The 21,666-nt window shown below is 41.0% G+C and overlaps 1 protein-coding gene across 5 annotated transcripts in view; it reads right to left on the reverse strand.

The window, feature by feature from the left end:
* Positions 1 to 21,666, reverse strand: part of VRK3 (VRK serine/threonine kinase 3) — a 124,214-nt gene that overhangs the window by 56,126 nt on the left and 46,422 nt on the right. For all 5 annotated transcript variants that reach the window (XR_011849002.1, XM_072117798.1, XM_072117799.1 and 2 more), the window contains 3 exons: positions 18,137 to 18,203; positions 15,336 to 15,420; positions 3,302 to 3,404 (listed from right to left, as the gene is read on the reverse strand). Coding sequence is in view for 4 of the 5 variants with exons in the window: in XM_072117798.1 (XP_071973899.1) it covers positions 3,302 to 3,404; positions 15,336 to 15,420; positions 18,137 to 18,203 (255 nt within the window). In the remaining variant the exon portion in view is untranslated. The remainder of the gene's footprint in view (positions 1 to 3,301; positions 3,405 to 15,335; positions 15,421 to 18,136; positions 18,204 to 21,666) is intronic.

Raw genomic sequence — 21,666 nt, forward strand, 5'->3', positions numbered from 1 at the left:
CACTCGCACAACACTCCACTCGCACAACACTCCACTCGCACAACACTCCACTCGCACAACACTCCACTCGCACAGCACACGCACAACACTCCACTCGCACAGCACACGCACAACACTCCACTCGCACAGCACACGCACAACACTCCACTCGCACAGCACACGCACAACACTCCACTCGCACAGCACACGCACAACACTCCACTCGCACAGCACACGCACAACACTCCACTCGCACAGCACACGCACAACACTCCACTCGCACAGCACACGCACAACACTCCACTCGCACAGCACACGCACAACACTCCACTCGCACAGCACACGCACAACACTCCACTCGCACAGCACACGCACAACACTCCACTCGCACAGCACACGCACAACACTCCACTCGCACAGCACACGCACAACACTCCACTCGCACAGCACACGCACAACACTCCACTCGCACAGCACACGCACAACACTCCACTCGCACAGCACACGCACAACACTCCACTCGCACAGCACACGCACAACACTCCACTCGCACAGCACACGCACAACACTCCACTCGCACAGCACACGCACAACACTCCACTCGCACAGCACACGCACAACACTCCACTCGCACAGCACACGCACAACACTCCACTCGCACAGCACACGCACAACACTCCACTCGCACAGCACACGCACAACACTCCACTCGCACAGCACACGCACAACACTCCACTCGCACAGCACACGCACAACACTCCACTCGCACAGCACACGCACAACACTCCACTCGCACAGCACACGCACAACACTCCACTCGCACAGCACACGCACAACACTCCACTCGCACAGCACACGCACAACACTCCACTCGCACAGCACACGCACAACACTCCACTCGCACAGCACACGCACAACACTCCACTCGCACAGCACACGCACAACACTCCACTCGCACAGCACACGCACAACACTCCACTCGCACAGCACACGCACAACACTCGCACAGCACACGCACAACACTCGCACAGCACACGCACAACACTCGCACAGCACACACAACACTCACACAGCACACAAAACACTCACACAGCACACAAAACACTCACATAGCACACACAACACTCACACAGCACACACAACACTCACACAGCACACACAACACTACACTCACACAGCACACACAACACTACACTCACACAGCACACACAACACTACACTCACACAGCACACACAACACTACACTACATTACACTCACCTGGCCTTGCTCTTAAGTCCCGTCGGAATCACACACATGCAGGCAGCTGCGGGCAGGTAGAGATGGAGCAGGACGGAGCAGATGGAGCAGCAGCCCCGCTGTCCACATGTCTCCCCTGGGGCCGGTGCTCTCACTCCGGGTCTCTCCGGCACGCCCCTTAGTCACATGTCCCGCCGAGCGGTCCGGCGCGCGCTGTGATCGCGCTACTGACATTTCCCTCTTTTGCAGCACGCGCTGAACCGCTCAGCCTGCGCGCTACAGGGAATAATTGCCAAGCGTAACTTTACGCATGGCAATTATTTTGGGGGGTAATGGCGCCTCATCACGCATCTATGACGCGTGGTGAGGCGTTAATGTGACCTCTGGTCTAAGTATTGACCTACATACTTGTGGTAGATTTGGTGCAATACTTGGGTCTTTTGCATTCCGTCTATCTTTGCTTATTAGCTTGAGTGGTAGTTCAGATATTACCTATTTTAGTGAAAGAGGTGTTCTGTTGTTCAACCTCACACGGTTGAACTTACCAGTAATATATGTTATGTACCTAGTACATTTTAAATTGGTTTTAGACTGTCCACCATCCCTTTTGGGTGTTATTTATGTTTGGTTCAAATTAAGATTATTGTTATTGTCTTATGACACATTCTCTGTTTCTGTGGATTCAAAGATTATATTCTATATGTCAACATAATTTTCATTTGTGCATGGTCTATATCATTGTCATGATTACTTCTGCCTGTCAGCCACAACACAGTGGTAAAATCCTTCTCTCAAACAGTGCATACTTAATGTGAGAGGAGAAGCGCCGGAGCCAGGCACAGAAGCGACAAAGCTTCATTATCATAGTTTTATAATAGTTTTTTTCAGCAAAACCACTCAGCACAGGGATTAAACAAGGTATGCTTCTGCATCAATGTAACTACAGCTTTCTCAATGTATGTTTGGTTCATAATGCATGAAATCAAATGGTAGATCTCCTATAATACCTAGCGGTGCCGGAATGTTTTCTTGTCGGTAACAAATGGAAATGGCCTATTTTATCCACCTGGTTATTGTAGACTTTCTGACCGTTGCCCCTTTGTTCTTCTGCTGGAATTGGATCACGAGATGGTCTGATTTCCTGAATTCCAATGTTACCTCTAGGTATTTTAATATGCATCTTCTGACATCTAAACAGCAGTATTCTTCTTCCTTTTATAGGATCTCGTTTCCTGCTGAAACTTCTTCGTCTTCTCTGATGCTTTCTCAAGAATATGTTCGATTGTGGAGTCAAAGAGATGATCCCCCCATCAGGGAACAGCCACCCATTTGTTCTTTGATCCTGTATCAACCACGTTCTCATTCAGTTTCACCTCCTTGCTGTATTCGAGAGGGCCACTGCTCATGCTGAGAGTTTAACCGTATCTGCCGAAGCATCCGTTAAGTAATTTGATGCTTGTTTTAATAGAGGGAGATTGGCAATAATTTCTTCTCTGGGGGTGTCTTTCAGGAGATGTTCCTTTTATTGTTCCAGCCATAACCCTCCAGGAGAGTCTTACGGCCAGAAGACAGGGAGAGGCATATCGAAAACCCCCATCGCCCTACTCCCTACTCGAGCCCTCCAGACTGCCGAAGCTGGGATAAAAGGTAAGGTATGCAGGTATCATGACACTTCTCCACAAGGACTAGTTTCCACGTTCTTCCCAAGGGACAGGAAACAACTGATGTTCGAAGGGGATGCACCCCCTTTTATTGGCTTCAAGTTGTTTCCTGTCCCTGGAAGAGGCAAGAAAAGTTCCAAAAACAGATGGACAAAGCCAGACTTATGATACTTGTCCCCAAACACTTACTTATACTGTAAAAGTCACCGTGACGAGCTGGAAGTTGAGGGAGAAAGCTGCCATAATGCCACAGTACAGAGAGGTTTCGTGTACACTACTTTCTTTAGTTTTGTGCTTCTACTTCTTTACCAAACTTTACTTGTTTTTCTTTTATGGAGTTAGAAACCAACTGTCAGAATTTCATTTTATACCTTTTTTTTTATATACAAATTTTAAAAATAAAATTAAATCAAGGCTACATACCATCCTGAACAGGATCTGGTAGACCGCTATCTCACGCAGTTGATTGTCATTTTCACTCATGATTGTTTGGAGATTTTTCCCCAGTGCAGAAAAAACCAAAAACCTGCAAAAACAAGATTGCAGGTTAGATACCGTATTTTCAAATTTAGACACTTCCCAAATTTAGAGATTGAAAATAGGATAACAATATTACATTTTTTTTAAAGCACTATGGAATTTGATGGTATATAAATAAAGATTATTACAATTATTATATATTTTTTGATCAAAGGAATGGGTCAATGTCATCTGTATAGACTATAGGTATATTGTTGCTCTACTCTATGTTTGTTTATACTGTACAACTCTGAGCAATAATTTTAACCCCTTAATGACCGCCGTATCGGCTTTTTACAGCGGTCATTAAGAGTACTTCTTCTGACGCGTACGCCTTTCTACGGCGGCGCGTCGGAAGAAGATTTCGGGACACTGGGTCTCGCTGGTGCCGGTTTCGGGCTGTGATATCACAGCCCAGACCCGGCACTAACACCCGGGATCGGAAAAACTCAGATCCCGGGTGTCTAACCCCTTACACGCCGCGGTCAAGCATGACCGCGGAGTGCAGGTGTGTCCCGCGTGGATCGGACCCCCCAGTGTGCTTACCGGGGGATCCGATCCCTCCTGCCGCTGCCCCGGGTCCGACGAATGACCCGAGGATGCAAGCTTCTCTCCCCGACGGGTTCTGCCTTCCTGGCAGGATCCAGCTGTATGTAACTGAGCATGCGCGGCATGCTCAGTTACTTACACTATACACTGCAATACAAGTGTATTGCAGTGTAAAGGCTTGAATAAGCGATCGGATGATCGCTTATTCAAGCCAAGAAGTAGAAAATGTAAAAAAAAGTTAAAAAAAAAAATAAAATCTTTTTATAATATAATTAAAAAAAATAATAGTCCCATAATCTCCCCAGTAACACATAAAATGCAAATAAAGTAAATAAAACACAAAAACACGTACATATTTGGTATCACCGCGTCCGTATTAATCTGTACAATAAATCTAAATCAATCTTGAACCTGCTCGATGAACTACGTAAAAAAAAAACTTGAAAAACTTCCCATAATATACAATTTTTCATCAAACACCATCACAAAAAATGTTCTAAAAAGTGATCAAAAAAAGTTACGTTCCCTGTTTTCGCAAAAAATAAGCCCTCAACCAGATCTGACAACAGAAAAATGCATAAGTTATGGCCCTGAAAAATTGTCAATAGTAAAAACAATGCGATTTTCTCCAATATTGGTTTTGCTCAGGAAAATTGAGCAAAAATAAGAAAAACTATATAAATGAGGTAACACCGCAATCGTAGTGAACCAGAGAATAAAGATAAAATATTATTTTTACGTTACGGTGAGCGGGGGAAAAAAAATGCTAACAATCCAAAATAAAAATTGATGATTTTGTTTGTGTCCCCCTTGAAATAGTTAATAAAATCTCATGAATAAGCTTTAGACTCCCAAAATAAATTATCTATACATTGTATCTCATCCCATAAAAAATAAGCCCTCATATATTCGCATTACCAAAAAAAATAAAAATGTATAGGTCGTACAATGAATGTATTTTCCAAAAAAATTCTATAGTTTCTAAATTGCAAGTCCATATTTTTTAACCCATGTGAAACACTTAAAGGGTTAATAGACTTAATATAAGTAGTTTTACATATGTTGAGGGGTGAAATTTCTATAGTGGGGTAATTTATGGGGTTTTACTATTATTTAGGCCTCTCAAAGTCACTTGAAAGCGGAGTTGTCCCTCAAAATGTGAGTTTTGGCAATTTTCATGAAAATAAGAAAAATCGCACCTAAAGTTCTGCACCTCATAACATCCTAGAAAAATGACCGGAAGCATAAAATATAATCCCAACATAAAGCAGATATTCTGTAAATGTTAATTATCAAACTTTTTAGGTAGTTTTACATCTTGTCTGGAAACCAGAACATTTCAAACTTGGAAAATGAAGAATTTTTACAAACTTTTGCCAAAATTTCACTTTTTTTCAGAACGAAACGCAAAACTTATCATTTAAATTTTATAACTAACATGAAGTACAATGTGTCACGAGACACATGCTAAAGCGTTCCGAAGTTATAACCAATTATCGTGAGATGTCAGATTTGAAAAATCGAGTCTGGTCATTGAGCTGAAAACTAGTGTCGGTGATAAGGGGTTAAAAACATAACTTTAAAAGAACAGAGAGAGCCTCAAAGAACAATTGCAACGATATCCACATCAGGCTGCTGGTTTCTTACCAGACTGAGATCTACTCTGGTATATCAATAGCCTTTTTGTAAAATTATTTCCAGCACCATCTAAGGACACTGAGGCCAGAGCAGCTTTCCTCATTTCCCATAAGGCTGAGCTCTCATCTTATGAATTATTACTAGCAGCCCTGCCAGCCAATCTGGACACAGAATCTCAGGCTGAATCATTCCCTTAGTGTTAAGCCGTACGTGACCCCTTACCTGACAGATAAATTTATTGTCAGTTTTTCATCCTCACATCCATACTAACATGCATTACAGTTCATCACCTGTACATGTAGATTATTACATACACATATATACACCTATGCACTGTAACACAGATATCCCTATAATCTAATACTGCCTTATAACTATTATACACAGTGCCTGCTAAGATGGATGCGTCAGCTAGGCTGTTCAAAATATGCTATAACTCTCACCTCATCTCAGGACAGTGGGGCGTATGGGAAGTACAAAGGAGACATAGCATACACAGAAGAGAATAGTTTTCATCCTGTATATCAGATTGCTGATCTGATCCTACCACTTTTTTTCACTGACCCTGCTATAGCCTTGTAGAGAGATGTAGGTTGTTTGCAGAGCAGGTTTATGGATTATATTCTGTGCACACTAAATTACTTAATAAAACTGAGTAGCTGCAGGTGGAGGATGCACTGTGTGTGAGTTGAGTGTAGACTGGACAGAGCAGACATGATGTAGCTGCTTCCTATAATCAATGTGCAGATTCAGAGTAGTGATCAGTCGGTCACAAACAAGCCGGCTCTTTCAGGCGAACGAGAGGAATCAGCTATGCCCTCGGAGCCGACAGCTCATTTAGTCCCTAGTCCGTGACCACCACCCCTTTAACCTAAAAATATTGGGTTAAAAGTGGAGTTGTCAAGGGCGGCTGGCTGCCTGTCTGCAAAAAATTCCCTACGTAATTATGTAGGGAGCCGTACAGAAGCTGTCTTTTTATAGTGATCAGAGAGCCTAAAGATCTAGCTCACTATAAAGAGCCGGATTTCCCATCACTGTGCCGGAAGGGCACAGTGCATAGCTTCACCCTTTCCTGACACTCCAGTCTGTCGAATTTTACTCAACTTATTGTTCATAGCAACCAGAGTGCAGAAAACAGAATAAGCAGAGAAACAGCAGCAATAAGATAATTCATGTATTGGAAAAATATTAGTTTTCACCGATTGCAGCAAAGCAGTATGCGAACAGAAGAGACCAAATGTAACTATATGGCATCAATGGCTTGAGCTTTTTGAATTAGTGGTTTGCAATTTAACCACCACTGATTTTATTGGCTAATAAATGGATAAAGATTTGTACACTGTGTTCCTTTATGTTGAAAAACTTGCTGATATCTGTTTTATTGTGCAATCGCTAAAGGTGACAATGACGTCGTTGGGGAGCGGCGATCCGTCGCCTTGACAGCCTCAGGTCTCCCGAAGACCCGAGGCTACTTCCTGTAAACCCAATGAGGAGGAAAATCCCTATATACTGCCATACTGTAGCATGGCAGTATATGATAGGATCGTACAGACAACCTAGGGTTAAAGTACCCTAGGGAGTCTGAAAAATAGTAAAAAATTTTAAATTTTTTTTAAAAAAAAATTATAATAAAAAACTAAAAATTCAAATCACCCCCCTTTCCCTTGAACTGATATAAATATAAATAAACAGTAAAAATCATAAACACATTAGGTATCGACGTGTCCAAAAATGCGTCCAAAAATTCACTGCGTTTAACCCCGTAACGGAAATTAGCGCCCAAAGTCCAAAAGGCCATTAAAAAAAAATATAAAACATTCTATAAAAAGTGATCAAAAGGTTGTACAGTCCAAAAAATGATAACATTGAAAACGTCATCAAAAGTTGCAAAAAACGACACATCCCAAAGCTCTGTATATCAAAGTATAAAAAAGTGAAACCCCCCGCAAAAAAACGAAAAAGGGCATTGGCGGGAAGGGGTTAATATGCAATCACCTTATATGGGAAAAAGAAGTGTGCTCAGAAAAGGAACAATCAAATACAGAAACAAAACACAGATACATACAAGTTCAAAAAGCACTTAAAAAGTTGTACCCAACAAAAACAGAAACAGTGGGTCAGATAACACCACTGAATCCACCACTCCTAGCCCTAAACATAAAACAGTCAGGTAGTTGCAGGTCAGTTGCAGGCAAGTGTATCACAATAAATAGGCATCCAGCAAGGGGAAATATTGTATAGGACAGTGGTGGCGAACCTGTGGCACTCTAAGCACTCTATGTGGGCACCAAGGCCAGCACAAAGGTCGCCATTCAGGATTCCTCCTCCTGCAGTCACAGGGAACCCAGAACGTGCCATATTCTGCACTATTTTAAAGTGACTTGAAGTACAGGAGGAGTGGACAGAGCTGGATTATCATTGAAGCCCCTTCAGGGCCTGTGATTCATCCCGTTAGAGGGATCTTAAAGGAACGCTACAATAATAATCCGCATTGCTCCATCTGTGACAGAGCTGGGAGCAATAAGTTACTTTAAATTGGCATTTGGCACTTTGTGAAAAATATGTCGCTTTTGGTTGTAGTTTGGGAACTCAGTCTCTAAAAGGTTCGCCATCACTGGTATAGGATGTACTTGTCCCTGCTATGCAGCAAAAGATCATCTTTTAAATAAATAGCCACATGAGCCAGTCTCAAGAAACCTATAACAATTCAGTCAAGAACTAAACATAACATGTGAGAACAGATAAAATTCCTATAGGGTGTAACCTGAGCAAGTCTCAAGAGGCCTGGCCACATATGCTGAGCAGGTAAATGCTTATGACATCATGAAAGGTCATTGCAATATTGAGATGGATCTATTTAATGAATTGGATCATTTGGCTCTGCTCACTAAAAGGAACAGGTGTTTAACCTTCAAAAGAAAACATGACAGTGTGTATGTCATGGTGAGAGAAAACTGCTGTACCACAATAGTTCTGTCACAGTGTTTGCACAGGTTCAAATGCTGAGCCTGTGTAAACAGAGCAGAGGTCCAGAATACACTGATAACTGTGGTATATCGTTGTCGGTATTAACCCCTTAAGGACCAAGCTCATTTTGACCTTCAGGACCAAGCCACATTTATGAAATCTGACATTTGTCCTTTTATGTGGTAATAACGTTAGAACGTTTTAGCTTACCCACATGATTTTAAGATTGCTTTTTTCATGACATGATGTACTTCAAGTTGGTGAGAAATTTTTATTGATGTTTTGCATTTATGAAAAAAAAAAATTCCATTTAATGAAAATGTGGAAAAATCTGCACTTTTCAAATTTAGACAGTTAGTTTAATCATCCTAATTAGTTGCCAGTTATAGTTTACCATATATGTGCTTCATGATGTTAAAAAATTTATAAGTGTAACTGCAAATTTCTATATTTTCAAGGAAATTTTCTAAATCAAACTTTTCAGGTACTAGGTTAGTTCTGGGGGGCAATTAAAGGCCTATTCATTACAAACCCCCATCAAGTAATGCCATTATGAAAACAGCACATCTTGAGTTTTTGAAAAATGCTTTTATCAAGTTTTTAACCCTTTGAGAATTTCACAGGAATTAAGACAAAATGGTGGTGAAATTGAGAAATTTCAATTTTTATCCATAGTATGTTCATTTAGACCTAAAATTTTAGCATTGAAAAAGAGTATAAGTGTAAAATAGTTAGGGAGATTTGGTGCCCGATTTCTCTACAACATGGTAATACTCACATGTAGATGTACGCTGGCATTTGGGCACACAGCAGGGCGCAGAAGGGAAGGAGTGTCAATGGGCTTTATAAGGGCAGGTTTTGCTTCTATCTTTTTGAGGTACCATGATAGGTTTTCAGAGCCCTTGAAATAACGGAGTAGTAAAAACCCACAGCAAGTGACCCCATTTTGGAAACTAAACCCCTCACAGAATGTATTAAGAGGTATAGTGAGTATTTTGATGTCCTACAGTATCAGATGTCTTACAGAATTTGATAACATTTGGCCCTATAAAAGGAAAAAAAATTCTTAATAAAATGTTGATTTAGCACCATATTTTACATTTTCACAAGGGGTTAAATGAAATAATGCACACACATATGGTTCTGCAGTTTCTCCTGTATGTGGCTGTAAACTGTTGAACGGGCATACAGCAGGGTTCAGAAATGAACAAGCGCTATTTGGCTTTCAGAGTTTGCCGGAATAGATTTCAGGGTCTACACCACATTTGCAAAGCTCTCAAATTACAAAAAAGTTAAAATCCCCCAAATGTGACCCTATTTTGAATACTAGACCCTTCATAGAATTTATCAAGGTGTAAAAGGAGCATTTTAACCCTTTAGGCGATTCATAGAATTGGCCTTCGTTAGTAAATAGAAGATATTTTCCCAAAAAAATAATTGGAGTTCAAAATCTTTCGTTTTCACAAAGGGTTAATGGAAAATAATGCACACTAAAATTCATAAACCCATTTCTCCAGGGTACAAAACTACTTCACATGTGGGTATAAATTGATATCGCAGCTAGTGGTCAACGACAAAAGGGGAAGAGAACAGTTTTGCTTTTGAAGGGGAGATTTGCAATGAATAGTTTTTTAGGGCTGTTGAAAACTGACCCCATTTTACAAACTACACAGTTTAAGAAAATTATTAGGGTGTAGTTATTGGCTTATACATTGTGCCTTGCCAATGCCAGCCAGAATATGCATCACTAAAATTGTTATTCGGAGTACAGCGTTTGCAGAGACTCTAGCGTTGCCAGAAAATAAAGGAAGCTGAAGAAATGTTTTCTGCTTCCTTAACAATATTCATCAAGAGATATAATGGGAATATGGGGGTGAGGTGCAAACACCAGGGAATGTAATTATTTGCAACAAAATTAATGGTGTTATTTTATATCTATAGATGTGTAGTAGATGCAGAAGCATTCTCCAATGCAAATGCCAGGATTAATCGGGAAAGTTTCACAATGGTGAGTAGCGTCTTTTCTCACCCCTCTAGTAGTGCAGCCGCGACACCTTTTTTGTGGTCTCCTTTTTTTCAGAATGAGAATAACTCCAGGGAAGTGTAGCCCGGGGACTATCCTAACGATCCCACCAGTACTGTTACCTTCACTGTTGTCTCCCAAAATTAATTTCTTTATAATTATTTCCTGGAAACCCAAGAAAGTCTCCCTGTGGCCAGCCACTTTATAGAGTACAAATGCTTTGCAGAGTGCCACTTGAGTAAGGTACACTATTTTTTTATACCATGCCCTAAATTTTCGTATGGAACTATAGGGTTGCATTAATTGGTCAGAAAGATCTCCTGGATGCACACAGGTTTGTTGACCCGTTCTGTGCTTCCACAGACTGGGATTGGGGTGAATTCATTGACATGGAGACTGGTCAAAACAAGGACATCCCGTTTGTCCTTGAATTTGATCAACATCAGGTTTTCAGAGCAATCAGTCCTGTTTTCCCCACGTCTTAGGGGCTCTTCTAAAAAGGACTTAGGGAGACCCTTCTGATTTTTACGGATGGTGCCACATGTCATTGTGCCCCTGGAAGCAAGGGACTTCTGGAGAGGGATGCTATTATAAAAGTTGTCCTCATAAATGTGGTACCCATGGTCAAGTAAGGTGTAGACTAAATCCCAGACAGACAATCTTCCCACTGATTCCCAGGATAGGGAGACAATCTGGTTCTATTTTGAGTCCTTCCCCTTGTTTATGCGAAACCGAAGTGTTTAGCCAGATACACTATCGCAGGCCTTGTCTTGCTCTTTTATACGGGGAGGTATTGGCAAAAAAGTAAGTGGCCTTTAAAGTGGACAAGGGACTCATCAACCGCTAGACATTTCTGTGGGATATATTTATCAATTTATAGTGGTCAACTACTGGCCGAATTTTATAGAGTCTGTCATGCCTGGGATCATTTGTTGGTGGACACTTTGCATTGTTGTTGTAATGGATGCAATTTAGGAGACTTTCAAAGCGAGTTTTGGGCATGGTAAGGGGGTAAAGAAGGGTGTGGTAAAGAATGTCCTTATTCCAGTAGGAAGGTATGGAGGGCTTTTTAGAAATGCCCATATTAAGAAAAAGTCATTTGTGGGGCTTGGCGATATAACTTTGGGGATTTCGGGTAATAATTTGCTCTTCATAGAAGTTAGTTTGCGTAACCATTAAGTGAATTAACTCGTTTGTAATAAATAATTGAAAAAAAATTTCAGTAAAACCGGTTGTATCCACGTGGAAGCCAGGAGTGGCAGAAAATTCTAGAACCAGTGGTTCATAGTTTACTGCAGGGACCCACTCAGAAACAGATTGCGATTCCTCACTTACTCGAGGTGACTACCCTGTGGTTTGTCATCACTAACTCTAGGGCGACTAGCCTGGGGTTCATCGTCAGATGAATCGCTTGAAAAGGATGACATTGAAAATGTCACCTCTTCTCCATTGTCAGAATCGCTGTCTTCAAACAACATAGCAAAAGCCTCCTCGGCACTATACAATCGCTTTGTCATTTTTGTGTGAGTGTGATCTTTTTTTAAAACAGTAACAATAATGCCACTAAATTATCCCTTTAGGATAAAAACTTACAGACGACAATACTAACAAAAAACAGATAAACTTTTTTTGATTGTTTTTTGTATTTTAACCCCTTCACGCTCTGTGGCGGATATATCCGCCACGGAGCGCAGTGACTTAGCGCTCAGTGGCGGATATATCCGCCAGGGCGCTTACGCCGGCTCGGCTCTGGATCAGAGCCGAACCGGCATCGGGAGACACGGGGTGCCGGCTGTAACTAATAGCCGGCACCCCAGTGTAACACCCGCGATCGGAGTTGTCTCCGATCACGGGTGCTTAACCCGTTAAATGCCGCGGTCAGCGCGACCGCGGCATCTAACATGCATCTGGGGGATCTTTCCCCCACGATCGGCCCCCCCGAACCGTTTTCGGGGGGCGCCGATTGTTGCTATAGTAACTCTGGGGTCCGATCTGGACCCCAGAGTTACCTGCAAGAACTGCCAGTAAGATGGCGTCTGTGACGTCATCTTACTGGCACAGTGCCAGCCTATGCAAGTGTATAGGCTGACACTGATAATACTCTGCAATACATGAGTATTGCAGAATATTATCATGAAGAAGCAATCAGATGATTGCTTCTTCATGTCCCATGGTATAAAAGTTAAAAAGTTAAAAAAAAAAAGTTATTCAATAAAAAAATAAAGTCATAAATCACTAAAAATTCCCCAAACCCCCAAAACATATAAAGAGACATATAACTCAAAAAAAAGTCTAAATCATAACACAAACCCCACATATATAGTATCACCGCGTCCGTAACAACCCGTAGAATAAAAGTAAATCAATATTGAAGCCCCACGATAAACGCCGTAAAAAAAAACTGCTATAAACCTTCCAAAAATTATGATTTTTACCTTTTCAATCCCACAAAAAATGCTATAAAATGCGATCAAAAAACCATATGTACTCCGACATGATACTGGTGCAAAGTACAACATGTCCCGCAAAAAACAAGCCATCAACCAGCTCCGTAGCCAAAAATGTAACAATGTTATGCCACTTGGAAGACGGCAATACATAAATGATAGATTTTTCCCCACATTAGGGTTTTGTTTGACAAATTTAGTAAAACGTAAGAAAATATATTCATGTCTGGTATCCCCGTAATCGTATCAACCCATAGAATAAAGATAACATGATTATTAGTCTATACGGTGAACACCAAAAAAAAAAAAAAGTAAAAAATCCAGTACAGAATTGATGCTTTTCTACTCCTGCCCTCAAAAAAAGTTCCTAAATTTTCAACAATAGGTGATACCAACCCCAAAATGGTAACAATGGAAAAAGCATCTCGTCCCGCAAAAAAAATGCCGTCACATGGCCCCAATAACGAAAAAGCGAAAATTTTATAGCCTTCAAAAGGGGCCAATGAGGAAACTAAAATCCTGGCAGCTGCAGCGCCCTCCTTCCCTTCTGCACCTCGCTGTGCCCCCATAACACAAGTCACAGCCACATGTGGGGGGTCTTTGTACTCAGGAGAAATTGAAGAACAAATTGTATGGTGGGTTTTCTCTTTTTATATTTTGGAAATGTGTAAATTTTAGTGCTAAATGAACGTATAAGGGAACAATATGACCATTCTAAATTTCACCTCCATTTTGATTCAATTACTATGAAGATCTCAAGGGGTTAACAATCTTCGTAAAAGCTGTTTCTGATAGTTTGAGGGGTGCAGATTTGAAAATGGGTAGATTATATAGGGGGTTTTGATGCTAAATATGTAAAATTTCATTCAAAACTGTATTTATCCCCAAAATAGTCAATTCTGAAAATCCGGAAAAGCGATATTCTATTTGTAAGCCGCGTGACATCAAAATAAATTATCCAGACATTTCAAAAATTATGAAAATGTAAAGTAGACAAATGGGAAATGTTATTCAGCAACTTATTTAGGTGGTAAATCTATCTGCCTGAAAACGCAATGATTTAGAATTTCGAAAATGGCAAATTTTTCCAAAAATTTATCATATTTTCTTTTTTTTTGTAAATAAACGCAAAACTTATCAGCCAAAATTTACCACTAAAATGAAGTACAACATGTGGGGAAAAAACAATCTCAGAATCGCTTTGATAAGTAACAGTGTTCAAAAGTTATAACCATATAAAGAGACGCAAGTCAGAATCCAAAAAATCGGGCTGAGCCTTAAGCTACAAAATGGCTGCGTCCTTAAGGGGTTAACTGAACACTTACTAACTCTCCTTACCCTAATGACAAATGACACAGGGATGCCGTAGAGTAATATCATAGTGATACAGCAGCAAATGGGTTCATTTATAACAAACTAGCCGACTACTATCAAATGTATCAAAATGTTACAAATGTCACAAGACCTGGGTTGTGAGCCACAGAAACACAGTAAAGTTGAGATTACAGATGACAGTGGCACAAGACTTGTGATTCTGAGATGACAGGTGACAGAGACACTAGAGGTAGTGACACTGAGGTGACGGGTGACACAGTGACACTGAGATGCTTGTGACACTGACGTAACAGGTGACAGTGACACTGGAGCGACAGGTGACGGTGATGAAGGACCAAACGCTGAGATTACAGATGCAGTGACACAGGACTTTTGATTCTGATTTTACAGGTGACAGTGACACTGGAGGTAGTGACACTGAGGTGACGGGTGACACAGTGACACTGAGATGCTTGTGACACTGACGTAACAGGTGACATTGACACTGGAGCAACAGCTGATGGCGATGCAGGACCCAACGCTGAGATTACAGATGACAGTGACACCAGACTTGTACTTCTGAGATGTCAGGTGATAGTGAAACAGGAGGTAGTGACACTTGGGGGGATGACGATGTAGGTGGTGACACAGAGGTGACAGAGCTAGTGGTGTCACTAAGAGATATTGATTACTGACAGTGGGCAGCATAGAGTATAGGGAGCTGTTATAGGGGATCTGATTCCTAAATTCACTTTTTTAAGTGTCTCTCTTCAGGTTCTACTTCTCTTTCTCTGATCGATTCCAGAGTGAAAGGCATGTCTCATGTAGAAGCTGCCCTGTTCTATTTACAATTTTAGATGCCATTACAGTGGCAATTACTACAATAAAAGGCTTACCATAGGTATGACAATTAGGTTTGGCATGCATGCTCTAAAAAACAAGTAACAATTGAAATAATGCTGCATAGATCCAAAATGAAGTCTATGAAGATAGTAGTTACCTGTAACTGTTATTATGTACTCCAAATCCAATACAGATTGGAATCCCCAATACTGGGCAATCATGCAACTTTTTCCATTTATCAACTAAGGGGAAAAAAAAGGATTATGTTGGTATAAAAGTTTTATATGAAAGGAGTCACCATAAAACATTTTTAGATGTAAATTACTGTCTATTAAATATACTAATTTTGGGGCGGCTTAATTTTTTTTGTCCAAATTTGAAATTTTAAAAAAATCTGCAAAATGTATACCACTGTTGGCCACAAGAGTGAGCATCATCTACTGACTGTATCAATGCAAAGCTCACTCTCATGGACAGTGAGGGAAACTAAATTATTGAATTATCCTTTTTCTTAACTATGTAAAGCAATAATAAATTGGCAAAAATGTACTAAATAATTAAAGAATTATTTCTTTATGCAATGACTCTATAGAAGCAGAAATCCTTGTATTAGTTCGCAACAATGTTTACCGTATATACTGGAGTATAACCTGACCCAAGTATAAGCCGAGGCCCCTAATTTTACCACAAAAACCTAGTAAAAGCTATATTTTTTTTTACTCAAGTATAAGCCGAGTTTGGGTTTCAGCACATTTTTTGTGCTGAAAAACTAGGCTTATACTCGAGTATATATGGTAAATCATTTTGTCACATATTATGAAATCCAAAGAATAAATTACTACCCTTAGGCTATATTCACACTGCCGTGTCCCGCCCGTACCGTAGCGGGCAACGGCAGTGCACGGGGAGAGGAGGAGGAGGTGAGTGCAGCTCACCCCCGCCCCTCTCCATAGGAAGTTATGGCGCACAGCGGCGTACTACGGGTAAAGATAGGACAGGTCCTATCTTTTTCCCGGGTACGGAGCCGCACGTGTGCTGCACCGTACCGCTCCCGTAGGGCGCCGTGCGCCCATTGCCGTCTATGGAGGACGTATATCGGCCGTATATATGTCCTCCATATGGTAGTGTGAATGTAGCCTTAGTATTTTAGTCTACAGTTTGCATGTACAATTATCCATAGTGAGTTTGTACATTCATAACATACGATAATGAGCTAACTATAAGTTATACTCACTGCTGACATACAAACTGCAGTTTGCACTATTTTTGATAAATATGGGCCTGTAGGCCCATATTTATCAAAAATAGTGCAAACTGCAGTTTTCCAGTAAGGGGCTCTCTTCATGAATCTGTATACCCTGTATACCCAGACTGCACCAACAATTCTGTTCGATCACCATAATCGTGATCCTTAGAATGAAGTTAACACTTTAATTTTATGGTATGAAGAATGGCCCATAAATAAAAAATAATTAAAAAAAAGCTAAAAACCCAAAACCAGAATGAATGATTTTCTTATCCACACTGTCCGGAATCTTGCTGCTCGCTGACTGGATCTGACTTAGGTTCAGGAAGGGAGCCTGCCAGGTCTCACTGGACACTGCTCTGACAGCTCTCTTCCCTCCAAGAACCTGAGTAATATAGCTGCCACCACTCTTCATACATAGGCTGTCGAGAAACCCAAGATATATTATAAATATGTATGTTTAATATCAAAAACACATGCGTACAATTAAAGAGGGTTATTATACAAAAAGGGTGACAAATTAAACAGACATAAACATACAATGAAAAAAATGCAGACAAAGAAAACAGAACTGAATACATTAACTGATCCCCATAGAACGGACATAAATATAAATAAACAGTAAAAATCATAAACACATTAGGTATCGACGCGTCCGAAATGCCTGATCTATCAAAATATATTAAAGGTTTTCCAATGCGTTTAACCCCGTAACGGAGAATAGCGCCCAAATTTGAAAATGGCACTAATTTGCCATTTTGAAAAACATAAAAAAAAATCTAATCTAAATCTAAAAAGTGATCAAAAGGTCGTACCGTCCTAAAAATGATATCATTGAAAATATTATCATGCTTTTGATGCGCAGAACTTGCATTGCACTCTGACTCATTGTAACCAATGGGTCTTTTCAGACTTGAATTTTTTATCACGCACACACTCGCGTTTTTTTTAACGCGCGTTTAAATCTCGACATGCTCTACTTTTGCAAGTCACACACGTGAAAAACCCACCATACAAGTCTATGGAGATGCATCAAAAACGCATTGCACTCTGAGACACACGCAAGTGCAATGCAAGTGCAATGAGTTTTTCACGCATCAATTGCCATAGAAAAGATAGAGCTCAGTCCTGAGCCCATTTCGCGCACATTTTCTGCGCGTGAAAAACGCATTGAAATTGCATCAAAAACGCGCGTGAAAAACTGAGACACTGAACAAACTCTGACTGAAAACTGATTGATGCAAAATGTGCGTTTTTCACTGACCAAACCCTGATCGCACCCTGATCAAACTCTGACGTGATCTGCAACGCAAGTGTGGAAGGGGCCTTACACTGCTAGCATTATCGAAAACCTCCGGTAACCCTAGCAGGCACTGCTGCGTTGTATACAAGAAACGCATATTCATGTGGGGGGCGGGTTTAGGGGCGTGACTGCCGTATGACGCTCGGCAGTCACCACAGGCCTCTAAAGCTTTTAGAACAGTCCGGCGTTTCTAGTGTACATCACGGTATTGTCTGTGTAACACTGCTGCATCTGTTGTAGCAAAATTAACGTTATTTCTAAAAGCAGATTGGGAGGGAGTACAAAAAAAGCCTATGGAAACCCTTCATTATGTGCAAATATACGTCCCGCTGACCAGTTCGCTTTAAGAGCAAGCCTACAGAATCAATCTTGTTCGTATCTCAGGAACTGCCTGTAAAGCCAAAATTACCTGTCGTTTTCTTAGCTGCTCTTTGGAAAAAGTTCTGTTCGTTATAAATTTTTCCATCTTTGGCATCCTATAAATAAAAAAGAAAACTTAAAATCATCTCTCTGTCATGAAAACGTAACTAAACTTTTAACAAAACTACTTAAAGGAAACCTACCACTGCTCATATGATGAAATCATACAAGCAAACCACCCTGTAGGCTATTTAATACGGATGCCCGCAGATACTTTGGTTAGGCACAGCGTTCTTTAGTTTAGCTAAAAAACCGATTAACTCACATATGTAAATTAGCCCTCCGGTGCTACCCCTACGTCATCAGTCCTCCACCAATGCCTTCCAATTGTTAATTATTCACACCTCCGTCTTTCTACCCGCCCTGCTTCAGGTGCCAAGAGCCGTGAAAGACGGAAGGTGTGAATAATTAACAATTGGAAGGCATTGGTGGAGGACTGATGACATAGGGGTAGCACCGGAGGGCTCATTTACATATGTGAGTTAATCGGTTTTTTAGCTAAACTAAAGATCGCTGTGCCTAACCAAAGTATCTGCGGGCATCCGTATTAAATAGCCTACAGGGTGGTGTGCTTGTATGATTTCATCATATGAGCAGTGGTAGGTTTCCTTTAAATGAATAGTGAAGACGGTAAAATATGTAATATATTTAATCAAAGAATTGCTGTAGTGTCCTTCTTTCTTGCTGCTTTTAAATCTTTCAAGTTTTGCTTCCCCAAAAAAGTGCTGGCACTCCAAAAGTTCAAGTGTTTGTAATGTGTGTAAAACTTTTTTTTACTCCACCAGATTGCGGAAGTAAAAAGGGAAGCTATTTTTGAAGATGTATTTGAATATGGATTACAGCTCTTGCTAATAAAGGAAATCTACTTACTTAGTAGATCCTGGCCTTAGATTCCCCAAATATCCCTCATCTGCATATATATTTTTTATTATTTCCTTAAGTGTATACCCAGCAACTTTATTTTATTTGAAGGCTCTGTGATCCTCCACCAATGACTAGCTCATATAGAACTGAGCTGTTAATGTATCTATACGCTATTAGTTATACTACGTTGACTCTAGTTGGAACTAACTGCTGATTGAAAATGAAGAAAGATGGCCTTCAACATTTTTCGGCAGGTGACTTGCTTCTGTAGGGGACATGGGTTATGTATAGCGAGCTCATAGCTTTAGGTTTTCCATTGGGAGTGAATTAGGGGTGTTTCAAAAGTCAATGGGACTTGTCTTGGGTGTCTTGTCATCATATAAGTTCATATGGTTGAAAAAAAAAAAAACACTTGTCGATCAAGTTCAACCAACGAGGGGAAGGGATTGCATGGGGAAGGGATTTAGGGGAAACAATTCTATATAACATAACCATCAATGTTATTTAGGTGTTCAAAGGCATCTAGACCATTCTTGAAGCTCTCTGCTGTCCCTGCTGTGACCAGCGCTTGAGGCAGGCTATTCCACAGATTGACAGTTCTCACAGTAAAAAAGCCCTGTCGCCTCCGGTGATTAAACCCTGATTTCTCCAGATGGAGACAGTGCCCCCTCGTCTTTTGATTTGATTTAATCTGAAACAATTTACCACCATATTTTTTGTATGGACCATTCATATAATTATATAAATTAATCATGTCCCCTCGTAGTCGTCTCTTTTCCAGATTGAATAAATATAGTTGTTTTAATCTTTCCTCATAACCAAGACCCTCCATTCCCCTTTTCATTTTTGTGGCTCTCTCAAGTTCCAGGGCATCCTTTTTATGAACCGGTGCCCAGAACTGGACAGCATATTCCAGGTGAGGCCGAACCAATGCCTTGTACAGTGGTAATATTACATCCCTATCACGAGAGTCCATACCCCTTTTGATACATGACTAGATCCTACTGGCTTTAGAGGCAGCTGATTGACATTGCATGCTGTTATTCAATTTATGATCTACTAGTACTCCCAGGTCCTTCTCAACAAGGGACTCTCCCAGATTTACTCCGCAAAGGACATATTTTGCCTTTGGCCGGTGCCACACGTGGCGCTTTGTCTGCGCTTGCAGACGCAAACAAAGTCGCGCCCACCAGGGCGGGCCTCGGCCCGATCGCATTGGCGTTTCTATGGAAACACCTGCGATCGGGAACGAACCGCCGGTGTTTCGCGTTAAATTAACGCAAAACACCGGCGGCTCGTTCCCGATCGCAGGCGTTTCCATAGAAACGCCGATGCGATCGGGCCGAGGCCCGCCCCGGTGGGCGCGACTTTGTCTGCATTTGTGTTTGCAAGCGCAGACAAAGCGCCACGTGTGTCGCCGGCCTTTGGATTATTAGCCCCCAGGTGCATAACCTTACATTTATCCACATTGAACCTCATTTGTCACTCAGTTTGTCCAGGTCACCCTGCAGCATATGAACATCCTCCATAGACTGTATTACATTACACAGCTTGGTGCCATCTGCAAAAATACACACAGTGCTATTAATTCCTACCTCTATATCATTGATAAATATATTAAATATTAGTGGGCCAAACACAGAACCCTGGTGACCATTCCGAGTAGGAATCATTGACCACAACTCTCTGGATACGATCCTTCAGCCAGTTTTCAATCCAATTGCAAATGATTCCTGCCAAACAAATAGACCTTATTTTACCTATCAGGGGTCTAAGAGGGACAGTGTCAAATGCCTTTGCAAAGTCCAAGAACACAATATCCAGAGCAGATCCTCCATCCAGGCATCTGCTCACCTTTTCATAGAAGCAGATCAGGTTAGTTTGACAGCTTCTATTCTAAGCAAACCCATGCTGGCGGCAGTCACTTGGCACCACACTAGAGATTACGGTATCCTTGAAGATTTTATACAGCGGTACCGCAATAACAGAACTTAGTTCTTTAAGAACTCTGGGGTGTAACCCACCTGCTCCAGGAGCCTTGTATACATTTATTTGATTGAGCTTAGATTGGATCACGTCTACATTCAGCCTGTCTAGTATATTACAGGATGCATGACCTGCACTGGCACCACCCTATACTGTATAAACGGAGCTAAAAAAAACCATTTAGTATCTCCGCCTTCTTTTGGTCTCCAGCCACCGATGCTCAATTTTCAGAATAAAGGGGTCCAACCAGTTCTGACCCATTTTTTTTTTTGGCATTGACATAGTACTTAAAAAATGTCTTGGGATTTGTTTTGCCATCTTTAGCCACCTGTCTTTCATTTTGTATTTTGACTGATTTGATTTCCTTTTTACAGATTTTGGTAAGTTTTTTGTAAGTATTGAAAGCCTCAGGTGACCCGTCAGATTTATATTTTTTAAATGCCCTCTTTTTCTCATTAATTGCCCTTTTAACTGTAGCTGTAAGCCACCCGGGGTGTAATCTAGCCTGTCTATACTTGTTACCTATTGGGATAAATTTAGAAGTATAATGATCCAGGATAGATTTGAATTTCTCCCATTTAACATTTGTATCACCATTTGACAGTATTTGTTTCTAGTCTGTATCCTGTAGTGCAGCCCTGAATTTCTGGAAATTAACCCTCTTAAAAT

The sequence above is a fragment of the Engystomops pustulosus genome, chromosome 7 (genome assembly GCF_040894005.1).
Source record: "Engystomops pustulosus chromosome 7, aEngPut4.maternal, whole genome shotgun sequence".
NCBI classification, from domain to species: Eukaryota; Metazoa; Chordata; class Amphibia; order Anura; family Leptodactylidae; genus Engystomops; species Engystomops pustulosus.